The sequence below is a fragment of the Vombatus ursinus genome, unplaced genomic scaffold (genome assembly GCF_900497805.2).
Source record: "Vombatus ursinus unplaced genomic scaffold, bare-nosed wombat genome assembly UNPS02014817.1, whole genome shotgun sequence".
In the NCBI taxonomy this organism is placed as follows: Eukaryota; Metazoa; Chordata; class Mammalia; order Diprotodontia; family Vombatidae; genus Vombatus; species Vombatus ursinus.
In genome coordinates this window covers 10,284,933-10,301,761 of record NW_020954595.1, presented here as the reverse complement: position 1 = coordinate 10,301,761, position 16,829 = coordinate 10,284,933, and the positions used below count along the sequence as shown (strand labels likewise).

Sequence of the window (16,829 nt, the reverse complement as noted above, 5' to 3'; positions counted from 1 at the left end):
TGACAAAGTTCTCTTTGCCTTCCCCACCCACCACCTCAAGGCCCTTGCTCATCTCTGCCCCTGAGCCACTGTCCTGGAAAACTGACCAAGGTGGTTGGCACATGCTTCCCCCTAATGGCAGCAGGGGCCCCTCCCAGTTCCCATCCTAAAGGTTCTGCGCGTCCCTCCGCTCCTACCCAGGGTACCCCATGAGATAAGCCTCCTGGTGTGCGCCTGGGCTTGGCCCTCCCTGGCAGGATACCTCGTTTCAGCCTCTGCCTTCACCTGTTGCCTGTCCTTCTCTCCCTCCTCAGTGACACAGAGGGCAGGATAACTGTCACCTACATCATGAGGAGGAGGGCTTCGTGCATTCACCCACATGTCCGGAACCGTCTTCCCACAAGTCTGGACGAGACCTCAGCAGTGATCTTGGCTGACCCTCAAACCCATTTTACAGATGAGGATGCAGAGGTTCCTTAACAGGGAGTTAGGACGCAAATCAAGGGCCACAGACTCCAAGGCCAGAATTCTTTCCTCTCCTAGACCTTGCGATCTCTCCCAGCAAACTCAGCAGTGGGCACCGTGAGAGGGAGCCCTGAAGCAGCCTGGACCCAAGGTAGGGACAACTGGATTCAGTATTTCCTTAGACATTCACTAGCTGTATGACCCTGGGCAAGTCACTTAATTTCTAAGTCTCAGTTACCTTACCTGTAAAATGGGGATAACAGCAACAGCTACTTCAGGGTTGTGGTGAGGCACAAATGAGATATTTGTACCATATCAGTGTATATGCGTGCGTGCTCACACACACACACACACACACATATAGTGCTTTGCAAAACCTAATGCACTCCATAAATGTAAGCGTCTTTGAGGACTGTGTTATCATTCCCATTTTGCAGATGAGGAAACTGAGGCTCAGAAAGGCTCATCAGTTCGTCCGCATACACAGAACGGTACATGCAGACAAACAGAATGAAAGCCCTTTCAAGGCAGCTACTACCTCATTTTTGTCTTTGTCTCTCTAGGATCCAGCCCAGGGCCTGGCACAGCTTAGCAAGTGCCAAAGGTGAGATCTGAACCCAGGACTCTCATGCCTAGAATTCATGCCACTGTAATACTCGGCCTCCCACGCAGAATTCTTGGCCATTATGTTAGTAAATGCCTCTTTCACTCTTTGGGGACAACACCTAACACTCCGAACAGAATACCCGTATTCCCTCCTCTTCATTTGAAATGGTCGGAAGAATCGCTGGTCTAGTTCCTCAGGGTCCCGACGCAGCTAATTCAGCCAAGCTGGGAGGATGCCCTTCAGACCACCCCAAAGCCCAGCCACGCGGCTCTGGCTTCTCAGAGGCAGCTTCTGCTCAGTGTGCTGGGGTCTGGGGGGTCTGTGGGGACTGCGGGGGCTGTTTCTCCCCTTCCCATTCTGTCTTGGGGCCAAGCAGAACGGGTTGGATCTCCCTTCACACGGCAGCCCATCCCAGTGCTTTGACAGCTAGCCTGCCCCGCTGACCCCGCTGACCCCGCTGACTTTGCTCGTCTTCTGAGCCTTTGGAAGGCCTGCTCATCTCGTGACTTTGGCACCCCTCCTCCTGCACCCTCCATAATGTTAGCCAAGAGGCCCCCTCACAATTATCTCACTGGTGTCTCCCTCCCCCCTATCCCTACCCAAATGACACGTAGACACAAAGGGGCAGCAAGAGGGAGACTGTACCATTCAAGGTGATTTTCCACAAAGGCGGACATGGGGCTGATCTGGACTGTATATGTGTCATTAGCGGAATACTCGAAGAGGCCGTAATATGGGTTGAAGAGCTCCTGAGACAGAAGGAAGAAGAACTCTCGCGAGGGTCCGCTGTAGTCTAGGCTGGAACAGAAGAAGAAGCAGGCTCATTCCCATGGCTCACCCTGGAAGCCATGCTTCTCAGGGTCTCGGGTGTTCTATCACTTTTGTTTTTCCTGATTTCTTAAAGCAGAAAACATGGCCACCGTAGCCTTGGCCTCTGAGTCTGGAGGGGGTGGATTCACACTTAGCATCCCATGGAGGGCCCTAGCAGTGGGGAGATTCACCTACACTGGATGGGGAGAGGAGAAGGAGGCTCCCCCACCTTGACATTCACTCTTTCAGAGCCTGAAGGTGCCAAAGAGGACCCTGGGAATTTGAAAGAACACATCCTCCAAAAACATCCATGGTTTCCTCAGAGTGGGCAGTCCTTCCCCCGATGGAGATGGCAGCCTGGCGTCTTAGCACCTGATAGCCAACCTCCTTGTGATGAGCCTGGCTGGTCCTTGACCAACAGACACGTAGCCCGTATGTGACATGGCGCCTTTTCAGCTGGGTGGGGCCCACCTGAGCTTGGGTGCCCCTGGTTTTAACCATGAAGAGCTCCTAATTCCCATATGCTAAACAAACAAACGCCCCGAGTTGGGGCAAAGCCTCAGAGCCGCCCTGACCTGCTCCCACCTTGACTGCCTGTTGTCCTCAGGGTCCCCGGGCCCTGTTCTGCCCCCATGCTGGGTTCAGGACCAATGGCTAGCAGCGTACCCCTCCTCCCCAACAAACGTGATGTAGAGCTTGTTCCGCTGGAGTTCTTTACGGGAATAGGCCATCACTTGGTTGAAGGTTCCTTCTAGCAAGTGGTCTCGCCGTATAATGAGCCTGGAAAGACACAGAAGCAGCTGGTGGACGAGCCTTTGGAAGGCAGGCTGTCACTCAGAGGACATCCAGGCTTACATGCTCACTATCCTCCCTCCTCCCTCGAGTCAAGTCAATCAGCATTCATTAGGTGCTTACCGTGTGCCCTCTCCTGCATTTATTAGGTGCTTACTGTGTACCCACTCCCACCTTCCTGCCTCCTTTTAGTGTATTGTCTCCCCACAATGGATTGGGAGCTCTTTGAGGGCAGGGACTGTCTTTTTCTTATTTCTATCCTGAGCACTTAGCACAGTGCTCAGCATATAGTAGGCACTTCATAAATATTTACTGAATTGAAAATTGAATTATTTGTGAGGTCCGCAGGGCTGCCGCTGGATGCAGGTGGCAGGCCCTTGGACACTCACTTTATTTTCCCCGGACCCTGCCCAAATCCTTTGGCTTCAAGTTTTCGGTAAAAATTTCTGAGCTTGGCTTCAAAGTCTCTCCTGTAGGGTGAGGGAGCTCTCACGCTGGCTCTCTGCAAGCCTATGGGAGAAAAACAGAGGGTCTTTAAGATATATTTTTAAGGGAAGAAGTCTTTAAAATGTTATTTAGGCATTTTTTTTGACCATAGTCATTCCCCATAGAACCCTTCTGTCTAGCAAAGAACACCAGTTCAGCCAAGCCAAGTGAAACAGGGACTCCATTTGCCATCGTGGACGTCATTCCACACCTGTTGTCCTCACCTCTCTGCAGAGAGGAGGGCAGTTCTGTCATTGGCAGAGGGGGATTGGGAGGAGGTGCGAATTTCAGTTGGACCATGAAAGTTGTTTTAAAGTATGTGGAGGCTTGCCTTACAATCAAGTCATTTGTCTCATTGGACCCAGAGGGTCCAGATTCATAAGAGGCAGATTTCACAAAGAGGCACATTTAGGCTTCATGGTGAGAAAACTCCCCAACCATTAGAATTATCCAGTATTGGAATAGGCTGCCTGGGAAGGTGGTAGGTTCCCCCTCCTGGGAGGTCTTTGGTTAGAGGCTGGAAGACCATAGATAGGATATGTAGTAGTGGGGCCTTCTTTGGGGTATGTATTGGACTAAAAGCCTCGTGGGGTTCCTCCCATCTCTGAAATCCTGTGATTCTGTGACTCTTTTCATTATATGTGATAAGCACAGGCTGATTTACCAACATGAGTCACCCACAGACTCCTGGAAGAAGAGTCAAGGTCACTTTACTAAAATGGAAAAATGAATTATAATAGGGAAGAAAAGCATCCAGGAAAATGTCTTTTAAAGTTGTTAGAAGCCTTTGTCATCCAGTGTTCACCTCCCAATTCAAGGTAAAGTAAGAAATGACAAATATAAAAAATTCAGAGATGTATTATAATACTAATAATAACAAATAATTACATAGCACTTTCATTTTTGCAATGTTTTTACAAATATTGTCTCATTTTATTCTCATAACAACCTAGGATCATATAGCTGGTAAGTGTTTGAGGCTGGATTTGAACCCAAATCTTCCTGACTCCAGGCCTAGCCACTCTGTATGTGGCACCAGCTGAGAAGACCGATGTTAATGGTTATGGAGTAAAATATACAGAACTAGGAAGACAATATACTCAGTGATTATAACCACAAAGAACAAAGCCCTGAAGTCCAATGGAATGTAATTAGAGTAACTGAGCTTGGCCCCGGGAAAGAGGTAAGACAATGCATTGCTCTCTCTTCTCTGCTGAGGTGGTGGACGGCAGGGGCGGAGTCTTGTGTACTGGGTCAGGGAGAGAGGGGAAAGAGCTTTCAGAAATGAAGGTGATGTGAAAACAGGAGATATGAATACAGCTTTCCTTTAAAAATTCCATGGAAAGAGGAAAATGGCTACAGTGTAAATCCAGCCGTTCTAGCAAGCTACGCAAAGCAATCAGGTTAAGCAGGCATCCTTTTCTGCTGCATTTGATGCCCTGACCGCCTTCTCTCTCCTCTCACAGCTTTCATGACACAGCTTCTTCCTTGTTTGCCTCCTTCCTCTGACTGTTCCCTCCGTCTCCTTTGCTGGATCATTAACTACATAAAATCTCTTAATTACAGGTGTTACCCAAGACTCTGTCCTAGGCTCCTAATCCTCTCTCCACTCACTATTATGGTGACCTGATCATCTCTCATGGGTTTAATTATCATCTCTATGCAGACGATTTCAAGATCTACATATCCAGATATATCTATATACCCTGAGCTTCAGTCTTCCACGACTAATTGCCTATTCAACATTTCAAACCAAATGTCCCAGCATCATCTTGAACTCAACCTGTCCAAAACTGAACTCTGAGAACAGACTCCCAGCTTTGTGTGGGAATGGAGCTGAGCAGTGGATAGCATGTTCATAGTATGTAAACAAGGAACCCAAAGCTGGTTTATAAATGCATTCCATGGCATTAACAAATTGACTTAGCAGACCCACTGGAGAGAAATACTCTCTCACCCACCCTCCACCCAGCAAACACCCCGTCAGAAGCTGCATTGTAAATCAGTATTGATATTTAGGGTCCCTGCCCAGAGAATCAGTTCTGTTCCTGGCACTAGTTATTCTACTAGAGATAAATCACATTCTCTGTGCCTCAGTATCCTTATCTGTAAATGGAGAAAAAAAATCTGTAGCACCTCTCTTATAGGTTGTGAGGCTACTGTGAAGGTCCCATGAGAAGTCTGTATTTTTTTTATCTCATCACTTTCTGCGTGAAACCTTTTCAGATCCCCTCAACTGCTCACGAAGCCCCTCTAAAACATTGTGTATTTATTCCGTATTTATTTATATGTGTCCTTGTTGTCTCCTTCATTAGAATGTAAACTCCTTATGAACTGCAGCTTCCTTCACTATCTTGTGACTGGCACATAGGACCTGCTTCATGAATATTTACCTGCAGGTTGGTTGATTAATTGATTGAACTATAGTAACGGGGAACCAATGACCTCTTCTTTGAGGACAGTTTCAATTGTTCAGAGGGATGTTTATCCTTGAACCCTGCCCCACTGCTCCTTGTTCAGCTCTCTGAGGCCAAGTCAAGTCTCTCTGATCCCTTTTCTTTATGACAACTCATTAAACGCTTGAGGACACCGATCATGTGCCTCCCTTCTCAATGTGAGACTTTCCTCAACGTCTTCACCAAATCTTTGTATTGGTGGAGAGCTAGGCTTCCTTTCACCATCTTAGTTGCCCCCTTAGGGGTCTACTTGACAACATTCTTCCTCCAAGGGAATGTCCAGAGCTGAACTCCACCCTCCAGACAAGGCCTGACCAGGGCAGAGGACAGGGAGCTGTGACCTTGCTCACTTTGGACCGCACTCGTGGGCTTAGGCCCATCGGCTCTTTGGGTGATTACAAAGTTTTTGTCAGTTATGAGGCCTGGATTTCTTCTCTGATGGAAGTGACTCCTTCACTCATGGATTGCTACATGTCGTGCCTTTGGACCAAGAGGAAATGACCAGCAAACTCATTTCCTGTTATTCATTAGCCCATTTCCCAGCTTTGTCAAACTTCTGGAGAGGCACAGAGGTGGGATGAGGCTCCCAAGCTCACCTGGAGAGTTCTGGGGTGATGAGCAGGGGGAACACCGTGGAGAAAAGCTGTAGCCAGGGTGGAAGGCAGCCTGCAGGGGGACGTAGGACATGATCTCCTCTTCAAAGAGGCTGCAAAGCAAGGAAAGGTCAGGTCTCTCTCTCATGGGCCGCTCGGCACCGATGGGGGTGATGAGGCAAGAGCCCATCATAATTAGCGCCATCTGATCAAGTCAGTGTATAATACACACCGGTATTTCCAGACCTTCCCTGCCAGGATCTCAGAGCCTGAGGAATGCTAAGCACTAATTAAAGCTCCCACAAAATTCCCACCAGATGCTGTCGCTCAGTAATTTCTAAACTTTGGCTTTGGAGAAAACTCAGAACAGAGAAAGGGAAGGGCCTGGGCTGGACCTCAATCTTCAGTCCCCTCCCAGGCATCGGCTCCATGGAAGGGGGATTGTCCCGTGGATCTGTCAGCTGTGGTCCATGATCCATGGACCCTTACCTCAGCAGGATGACTAAATCCGCATCACAGGACAGTTTTTCAAGCCCATGGGTGCCCTCTGTGCGGATATAATGGATCTTCTCCCTGCAGCATTAGACACAGGAAAGAAACGTTCTATCTCAGAACCCAACGATTGACTCTCCCCTTTGGGGGCCCTCCTCCTGTTCCTTCTCCCCAGTGCAGCTGGACAATCCATAGCCTCACACCCAATTTGTTTTCTAGTTGGTGAAGACAGTTCTATGTCAAACAACCTACCAGGGCTTAGGGGCCTTCTAGTTTCTCCATCATAAGATATATTTATTTGAAAAATACATTTTTATTAATGTCATATTTTTATGCCACCTGCATTTCTATATGTGTGTGTGTAGGTATATATTTATATCCATCCATTCATCCATCTATCCATCCATATCTATCTATCTATCTATCCATCTATTTATCTAACCATCTATCTATCTCCCTTATAAATAATTCCATTAGGATGTGAGCTGCTTAAGGGTAATACCTGGTACATAAAAAGTAATTAAAAATGCTCATTGACTGGCAAACCTATTAGGAGATACAACGTGTACTTCTATATATTTATACAAAAGAAATACTTGTTACTGTCACTTGATAATGAAGAGTAAAAAAGAGCAGAAAATACAGCTCAGAAAAAGTAATCAAGTTAACGAAAGAGTCTGAACTTACATTCGGGGTTCCAAAGTCATAGGGTACCCCCCTCCACTTGCACAGAAGTGGGAGGAGGGGCTGTAGACATTGGTTTTTAAGTGAGAAGCCGCCCATTGTTCTCCTCTGAGGTGTCTCCTAATTAGAGCACAGCATACATAGCCCTTTTCCCTGAAGCCTCTCAAAGCACTTTTTTCCCTCTGAAAGATGGGCCTGTGAGATGAGATTTCGGATCACAGAGTCTTAGGTTGGGAGCTGGAGGGACCTCAGAGACCATTCGGTCCAATCCCCTCACTTTACAGGTAAAGAATCTGGGGCCCAAAGAGCAATAGTGATTTACTCTGGGTCACATTGGTAGTTTGGAAGAGCCAAGATTTAATTCAAATCTGGGAACTCCAATCTCATCATTACAGGTTTCACTCTTCTTTTCTAAGGTCCCTTCCAACTCTAAGGTTTTTTGCTTTGTTCTGGAGAGCTCTAGGCTGGTCTGAGGGTATAGTTTGAGCAGCAGACACATTTGGTCAAGACAGGGATGCTGGACCCCTCTACCATGGAGCCAGAAGAAAGCTGATCTCCTGGGAAAGAGAACTGGTCCCACCTGCTGGCAGTTCAGGAGTACTACAGGTAGGAAGACAGGCTGGGCAAGACCCCAGACAGAGGATGACTAGTGATATCTACTGAGGAACATGGGAGATGGGGACTGAAGTAGAGAAAAGTGAGGGTGTTAACCATCATAGGGAGCAGGGAGCTTGACTAGTTACTCTGGAGCCACTGTCATTGTGAACTGAGCAGTGCTATACAGACAGGTAGCCCGAGGGACTGTGGAAGGTAGCCCTGACATGAAGTGACAAGCACTCCTTGCTGGAGCCTTAACCAGGGAAAGTGCTGGAAGGACCTGAGAGTGCATATACCCTGATGCAGGGGACTGGGGGAGGGCGCCAAAGTTTTCTGTATCCTCTGTGAGATTTGCGTTTTCAATGGTGTTGGTTCAACCTATCCATGAAACTTCTCCTATGAAACTTCTTAAGGGGGTCTACCTAATATTGTATTCCTATTTTAATAAGCCTTTTGAACCTTTGTGCTTGTGAGGGGGGCTGATGACCACACTCTCCAGGATGTGGGGTATCCTTTAATAAAATTACCAGATTATTTGAGTGGGTCAGTGAAGGGAGAAGTCCCTTGTGGTGATCTTCATGGAACACTAGCCCTCTGACCCAAGGGTTACCATCTGCCTTTGGTGCTGCCTGGGTATCTCTGGGACACAGGGAGTTTTCCCTACACCTGATTACTTTATGGTAATGGTGTGTGACTAACATTTTATTGATATTTATTTCTGTCTCTGAGGATGATTCTAAGATACCTCTGCCCTCCCCAGACCCTCTCCCCTCATCCTAGGGAGAGTGGTATATAATCAGATTTGATGAGGTTCCTCCATGATCACGTCCATGTTTAATACCATCAGATCTCAATCTATGAAAGAACACCATAAAATCATAGAGCTAGATGGTCAGCTGCTCTAGCCCTCATTTACAGAGGATGAAACTGAGGGCCAGAGAGGATTCCAGAATCTCTGAGCTGAGAGGGACCTCAAAGGCACAGAGTGTAACCCATACTGGGACAGAAGTTGCCTTGGACAAGTGGTCATCCAGCCTTCTTCTTTAAAAATATAGATTATTGATACCTTTTTTGTCACCCAGTATCCTCTTGAAGACCTTCAGGAGGGGAACCCACTACTGGCAGAGGCTGCCCATCCCACCATGGGGCAGCTCTCACTGCTAGGAAGTTGTTTCTTACATCCAGAAGCACCGTGATGTGCGACAGAGAGTCTATGGAAGACGACCTTGGAGGGACTGGCAGCCAGACAAAGGTCCCGTGGTTGGCTGTTCTCTGAGCTCGAAGAGGACCAAAATGACAAGGTGCCATGTGTCCAGCTGTGGCTGACCAGACCAATACACAGACAGTCCACACGAACAGCTGGAGCAGAAATGTTTCTACGTTTGCACGTCTCATGTTTCTTTTGAGCAAATACAGTTCTGCCTCACTGATAGAGCACGGTGCCTTTTTTGATGAGGGCATGCCATGCCAGGTGGTCTTGTGCCAATGTCTCCCATGGGTCACAATTGGTTCCAAAGTTCAGAGAGACCTTCAGAATGTCCTTGTGTCTCTTCTTCTGGCTTCCTTATGAGCACTTGTCTTGTGTGAGTTCTCCATAAAATAGTCTTTTAGGCAAACATACTTTTGGCATTCAAACAATGTCTGAATGTTTGGCAGTTTAGCTTGAGAAAGGACCTCAGTGTCTGTTACCTTATCCTGCCAGGTGATCTTTAGAATCTTCCTCAGACAATTCAAATGGAACCTACTCAGTTTCCTGGCATGGCGCTGGTAGACTGGCCAGGCTTCACAGGCATACAACAAGGAGGTCAGCCCAATGGCTCTGTAGACCTTCAGTCTGGTAGGCAGCCCAATGCCTCTTCTCTCTCACACTTTTCCTCAGAGTCTCCCAAAAACTGAACTAGCTCCGGCAATGTGTGTGTCATCATCTTATGTGGAAATTCCTGGAAAGTATACTGCCAACGTAAGTGAACTTATCCACAGCATTCAGAATGTCTCCATTTGCTATAATGGATGGTTCCACGTATAGATGGCATGGTGCTGGCTGGAGGGGAATCTCTGTTTTCTTGGCGTTAATTGTCAGGCCAAAATTAGCACATGCAGCAGAGAATTGATCCATACTTTGGTGCATCTTGGCTTCAGAGGCACCAACTCTCCTTCCACTTTAGTCTTGGCTTGTAGCCTTTTCAAGTAAAATAATTTGCTGTCAGTACAATAGCTGGCCTTGATGCTGTTTTTGTCCTCATTCAGGGCATTTGACAACATCACAGAAAACATCCTGCTAAAAAGCCTGGGAGCAGGCACACAGCCCTGCTTCACTCCATTGGTGACTGGGAAAGCATGAGAGCATCGTGCGTTATCTAGAACCCGGGCAAGCATGCCGCCACAAGACTGGTGTATAATTCTGATGAACTTCTCCAGGCAGCCAAATTTTGCCATGATCTTCCAACCAGCATTCCATTTAAGAAGAGAATAACCCTTCCCAATATCCACAGCTGCCCCTAAGGTGAATGAGTTGCTTTGGGTGTTTGTGAACCCTGCCTCACTGGGTGACTTCATGTCAAGGCTCCATGACCTTGATGGGGGACACTTGTGCATGTACAACACTTGTTTCCTTTTCTCTCTTTTCATCTCTCTCTGTTGGGAGTTGGGAAGTCCCCATGACCATTAGGTGACCACCTGACCTAGGCTGGCCCTCCTGGAACCATCATAGGTAGCAACTGACATTACCTTGTCATCCTCTTTCCAGGAATAGTTAGTGTGAAAATTCTGTTTTCATTCTATAAAAGCCATTTTTCATCCATCCATCAATAAACATTTATTAAATATTTACCGCATGCCAGCCACTGTTGTAAGTGCCAGGGATACAAAAGACAGTCCCTGCCCTCAAGGCACCTACAATCTAATGAGAGCAGATGACATGCCAACAAATACATACAAACAAGATAAATAGGAAATAATTAACAGGGGGAAGTCCCTGGAATTCAGAGGGAGTGGGGAAGGCTTCCTGTAGAAGGCGGGACTTAATTTGGTCAGAGCTGAGGAGGGAGAGCGGTCCAGTTTAGCTTGAGAAAGGACCTCAGTGTCTGTTACCTTATCCTGCCAGGTGATCTTTAGAATCTTCCTCAGACAATTCAAATGGAAGCTACTCAGTTTCCTGGCACGGCGCTGGTAGACTGGCCAGGCTTCACGGGCATACAACAAGGAGGTCAGCCCAATGGCTCTGTAGACCTTCAGTCTGGTAGGCAGCCCAATGCCTCTTCTCTCTCACACTTTTCTTCAGAGTCTCCCAAAAACTGAACTAGCTCTGGCAATGTGTGTGTTGTCATCTTATGTGGAAATTCCTGGAAATTCCTGTCCCTGGGGGACAGTTGGAGACAATGCCCAGAGCCCAGAGATGGAGGGTCTTGCTTGTTGAAAAGCCAGGAGGCTCGGGTCACTGGAACAAAGAGTATGTGTTGGGGGGCGGGGTGGACCCCAGAGAGGTGTAGGAAGACTGGAGAGGGAGGAGGGGCCTGGGTTGCTCTAAAGGCCAAGCCGAGCATTTTTGTATTTGATCCTGGAAGCCACAGAGAGCTACAATAGTTTATTGAGTTGGGGGTTGCAAAGTCGGATCAGAACTTTAAGAAAATTCTATTTTGAATAGACGTGTATGTTTGCTCCAAATTAGGAATTTACTCTGATATTCTGTGTTTAACAAATCTCAAGTAATACTGAGTTCCTGGGGTCACTAGTTAGCCAACAGTTTCCCTTATAATCCGTAGTCTTCATTAGATATCTCTCTCTCCCAATCAAATTCATACCTTTTTTTTTTTTTCAATGAGGTCCAGGTTCCAATATCTGACAGTCCTGGTTCCCAATAGGTTTGGGGTATGGATAGGCCTGGTAAGGGTGGCAGAGAAGGTGGGTGGTACCTCTCCAAAGTTTCTTCTGCTTCTAATAGGCTTGATCACACACACACACACACACACACACACACACACACACACACACACACGGCAGTGGCTTTGGGACCAGAGAATCTGAATTTCTATCACCTGCATGACCTTGGACAAGTCACTTCCCTCTGTCCCACGAGGGATTGGACTAATTGTTCTCTGAGGTTCCTTTCCACTCGGATTCCTACGGTCTATGGGGTCATTCCATTTGTATTCAGGGACTAATTGAGGCAGCTGCGGATGGGATCAGTTGCCCTCTTCTCCCCCACAGCACTGAGGTTTGGCCCCGAGGGTTGATAACTGGACAGACTATGAGTTACAGAGATGAACAAACAGGCCCGTACCTGAGTGTGTGGTTCCTGGCCAGGCTTGGCTGCCGTTCCTGCAGCATTTCAAAAATGTTTGGCTGGCGGAGGAACGCAACAATCTTGTCGTTATACGCTGCAAGAGACAGCACAGAACGCTTGCTCACTTCAGTCCATCGCCCAGAGACATTTTTTCAGATGATGGGAAAATTGCGGCTTGACATGAGACTGGGATTTATGGAGGAGCTTTGAGGGCAAATTGTCTTGTCATCGGCACACACTTAGCGTGCCACGTTGGGCTTTTCATCTGCCTGGGCCAGAATTCTATTATTAGCTGGAAAATGGAGCTCAATCTGAGTTTGAATTAAATCAGCACGGATACTGGGCCCTTAAACTGGGTAATGACCCACACCAGGACCAGGAGCGAGAGCGTAGTGAAAGGACTGTTCCGTATGGAGAGGGGAATCACTTCTCTTGTATTTACACACTAGGTCTTTGGTTTCCCATGGCCCTAATTGGGTGAGTAGCAGGGTGTTGTGGGGAGCTAGTCTGGGCTTCTGAGGAGGCCCTGGGCTCAAATTCTGTCCTGCCACTCATCACCTAAATCACCTTGGCTGAAGTTCTGAACCAATTTGAGACTCAGTTTCCTTATTTAAAATGAGGAGTTGCACAGGAGTTGCACAGGGAACTCCAAGTTCCCTTTAGTTCTCGATCTATGATTTTCCAGTCTTTTAAGATTTCAGAGACAATTGTTTGCTTTTGAAATTGCAGGAGGGGCAGCTAGGTGGCACAGTGGATAAAGCACCGGCCCTGGATTCAGGAGGACCTGAGTTCAAATCTGACCTCAGACACATAACACTTACTAGCTGTGTGACCCTGGGCAAGTCACTTAACCCCATTGCCTAACCAAAAGAAAAAAAAAGTTGCAGGAAAGCGGGGCAATAACATGTGACCATTAGTGTGTGTGTGAAGGGATGGCCCCATAGACAGCCCTGAGCTACTTTACTAGGAGTCACTGCCCCTGGACTCCCTCTGTCAGGCCCCCCCGGCTACCTCTGACATGCAGCTTGTAGGGCAAGCCTGGTTCAGGGAGGACGTCTGTCCATATGGGGATAAAAGCCTGCAATGTAGCGGCCCCCCAAGAGAGGGAGGCAGGGCAGTGCTTGGAGGGCCCCAAAGGACAAAGAGGAGTGTGGCTTACCCAGAGGTAATGACTCGTGGTGATGTTGACTCCGGACGGCAGCTACCAGACTGTGCCCGGGCCTGGCCAGGAGGGAAGCACCCCGATTCCGAGAGACTTCTGATGCCTGGTTTCAAAAAATGAAAAAGAGAGCATGACACCAACCACTGACACTGTTAGGTTCCCAACTAGAGGATTCTTTGATCATCTCCTTTAGGGTGAAAACAAACAAACAAACAAACTGGCTGAAGTCACTCTGATTCAATAAAAGGAGTCAGGATCTGACTTTCCTACAGAGACACCAGAAAGCCTGGTCTCCTTTCAGGATTACAGGTGGGCTCCCCTTAGAGAACAGCACAGGGCTCTGTGACGGTAACTTGCCTAGGGTAACCCAGTCAAATTCAGATCATAGACACCATTTGAACCTACGACTTCTTGCCTTCAAGGTCAGTTCTCGAGGAAAGTCAGGTGTGTTAGTCAACTTTTCAATAGGTTGCTAAATAACATACAAATTGAATGCTGTAAGTATGGAAGCATTCTTATAATCAGGATTTTTGTTGTTCTTCTCAATTATGGTCATAGTTTTCCTGATATTGAATCAGTCCAACATTCCTGGTAGAAGTACAGCCCAGTGCTAGGGTATAATCTTTGCGATAATTTACCATAATCTCCTTGCTAATTTTTATATCAATATTCATTATGGATATTGGTCTATAGTTTCCTTTCTCTGTTTTGATTCTCCCTGATTTAAATATCAAGACCACATTTGTATCATAGAATTTGATAGGACCATTTCTTTTCCTAGCCTTTCTTTCTTTAAAATAAAATCAATTTTAATTTTCAATTCTGAATTCTCTCTCTCTCTGTCTCTCTCTGTCTCTCTGTCTCTCTGTCTCTCTCTCTGTCTCTCTCCCTTTCTCCCTCTCTCCTCTCTCTGTCTCTCTCTCTGTCTCTCTCTGTCTCTCTGTCTCTCTCTCTGTCTCTCTGTCTCTCTGTCTCTCTGTCTCTCTGTCTCTCTCTCTCTCTCTCTCTTTCTTTCTCTCATGTCCTCCTCTCCATGCATCGAGAAAGCAAGAACAGCAAAACCTGTTACAAATATTTATTGTCAAGCAAAACAAATTCCCACATTGGCCCTGTCCACAAAAATAGGTGCTTGAATCTGCTCTCTAAGTACATCAGGCTCTCCATCTCGGTGTGGATGGCATGTTTCATCGTAAGTCTTTTGGAATTCTGCTTATCCTTGTGTTGATCAGATTTCCTAAATCTTTCACAATTGTTTGTTATTGTGATGCTGTTATTATTGCATGGAATGCTCTCTTGGTCCCGGTCACTTCACTTTGTAACTGTGCCTACAAGTCTTTCCAGGTTTCTTTGAAACCATCCCCTGCATCATTTCATATAACACTATAGTATTCCATCATATATCATGATTTCTTTAGCCATTCCCCAATTGATGGATTTCCCCTTAGTTTCTAATTCTTTTCCACATTTTTGCATACATAGGTCCCTTCCTTCTTTCTTTAATATCCTTATGGTACAGATCTAGTAGTGATGTCAGTGGGTCAGTGTATGCACAATTATTAGCTTTTTGTATGTAGTTCCAAATTGATTTTCAGAGTGGCTGGATCAGTAGGGATGAGATAACATAATTAAGTTTTTGGGATGCAGCCAAAGCAGTACTTAAAGGAAAATTTCTATTTCTAAACATTTTCATCAATAGAGAGAAAGAGCAGATCAGCAATTTGGAGGTGTTAGGCTGCCTACCAAACTGAAGGTCTGCAGAGCTGTTGTGCTGACCTCATAGTTACATGCCTATGAAACCTGGACAGTCTATCGGCACCATGCTAGGACACTGAATAGCTTCCATTTGAATTGTCTGAGGAAGATTCTGAAGATCACCTGGCAGGATAGGATGCAAGACATTAAGATCCTTTTCTTGAGCTGAACGGCCAAGTATTCACATTCTACTGCAGAGTGGGGCTGGCCGTGTTGTTTGAATACCAAATGTACATTTGCCTAACGTACTTTTTACAGAGAACTATCAAGGGCAAGTGTTCACATGAAAGTCAGGAGAAGTGGTACAGAGACACTCTTATGGTCTCTCTGAAGAATGCTAGAATCAACTGTGAGGCGTGGGAGATGTTGGCACAGGACCACCCACATGTACTCTATAAGCAAAGCAGAATCAAAGGATCCCAAAGGAAATGTGATACAAATTATCACAAAGGAAAGTCTGGAGACATGTCCATCCCAAATATTCAAATGGACTATTTACGCCCAACCTTCTGTGATAGAACCTTCTGAGCTTGTACTGTTCTGACCAGCCATAGTCAAACACACTGTAGATTGACCCAACAACATGATGTCATTGGCTATCTTTGGGTAGGATGGATCCACCACCACCACTATTCCCAGGTTCTTGGTCTAATTAAAATCCCTCTATGATCCCTGATGATAGAGCTCTGAGGGGCTACATGTATCATCTTCCTTTATCAGGATGTAAACAGTTTAACATTTATTGGTCCCAGGGACTGCTACATCTCGATTCTGACTGTAGCTCCTTGGTACCTGAGTTCTTTCTCACTGTTTTTCTTTGATCTGGGAACTCTGAGTTTTGGCTACAATGTTCCTGAGAGTTTTCATTTTGGGATTTCTTCCAGGAGGTGATTGGCAGATTCTTTTGATCTCTCCTTTGCCCTCTGGTTCTATGATATCAGGACAATTTTTTAAAAATTCTTTTTTTAAATATGGTATTTAGGATCCTTTTATTTGGTCATGGCTTTCAGACAGTTTACTAATTCTTAAATTAAATTATCTCTCCTTGATCTATTTTCCAAGTTAGCTGTTTTTTGTTATGAGATACCTTAAAATATTTTTTCAAACTTGTGACTGTTTTCTTATTTTATTTGACTTTATTTCTTGATGTTCTATGAGGAAATTGTATTGTGTCAAATATAATTTTCAGGGAGTTTTTTTTTTCTTCAGCAAAAGAAGGGAAACTTTTGTTTCAAGCCATTAATTATCTTTCCATATGTTTCTTTGCTAAGTAGCTCTCATTTCTTTTCCCACTTTTTCCTCTAGCACTCTCATTTAGTTTTTAAAATAATTTTTACTCTTTTTAAAAAAATTTTGTTTCATTTCTTCCAGGAAATCTAGCTGGACTTGTGCCCAAACTATGTTTTTTTATGACTTTACTTGTAGATGTTCTGAAGTCATTCTCTTCTTTGGGTTTGTGTCTCTAGCAACCCTGTTACCACAAGAGCTCTTGATGGTGTAATTTTTTTTAGATGATCATTATTCCAGCCTACTTCCTGATTTGGGACTTTATGCTAGTCTGTGCTCTGTGCACTTCTGGGGTTTGAGCTTAACTTTTGTCCACTTGGGTCCTTATGCTACTTTCTTGGGAGTATTGAGAGTTGTGTTATCCCACTTTCTCACGGACAGCTTG

The 16,829-nt window shown here is 45.9% G+C and overlaps 1 protein-coding gene across 1 annotated transcript in view; it reads right to left on the bottom strand.

Moving 5' to 3' along the window:
* The window catches only part of HECW1 (HECT, C2 and WW domain containing E3 ubiquitin protein ligase 1), a 146,475-nt gene that overhangs the window by 26,099 nt on the left and 103,547 nt on the right, over positions 1-16,829 (bottom strand). Inside the window, exons 15-21 of the mRNA XM_027835905.1 lie at positions 13,403-13,508; positions 12,241-12,337; positions 6,678-6,761; positions 6,192-6,301; positions 3,043-3,163; positions 2,528-2,641; positions 1,697-1,849 (exon numbers count right to left, since the gene is read on the bottom strand). Coding sequence (XP_027691706.1) covers positions 1,697-1,849; positions 2,528-2,641; positions 3,043-3,163; positions 6,192-6,301; positions 6,678-6,761; positions 12,241-12,337; positions 13,403-13,508 — 785 coding nt within the window. The remainder of the gene's footprint in view (positions 1-1,696; positions 1,850-2,527; positions 2,642-3,042; positions 3,164-6,191; positions 6,302-6,677; positions 6,762-12,240; positions 12,338-13,402; positions 13,509-16,829) is intronic.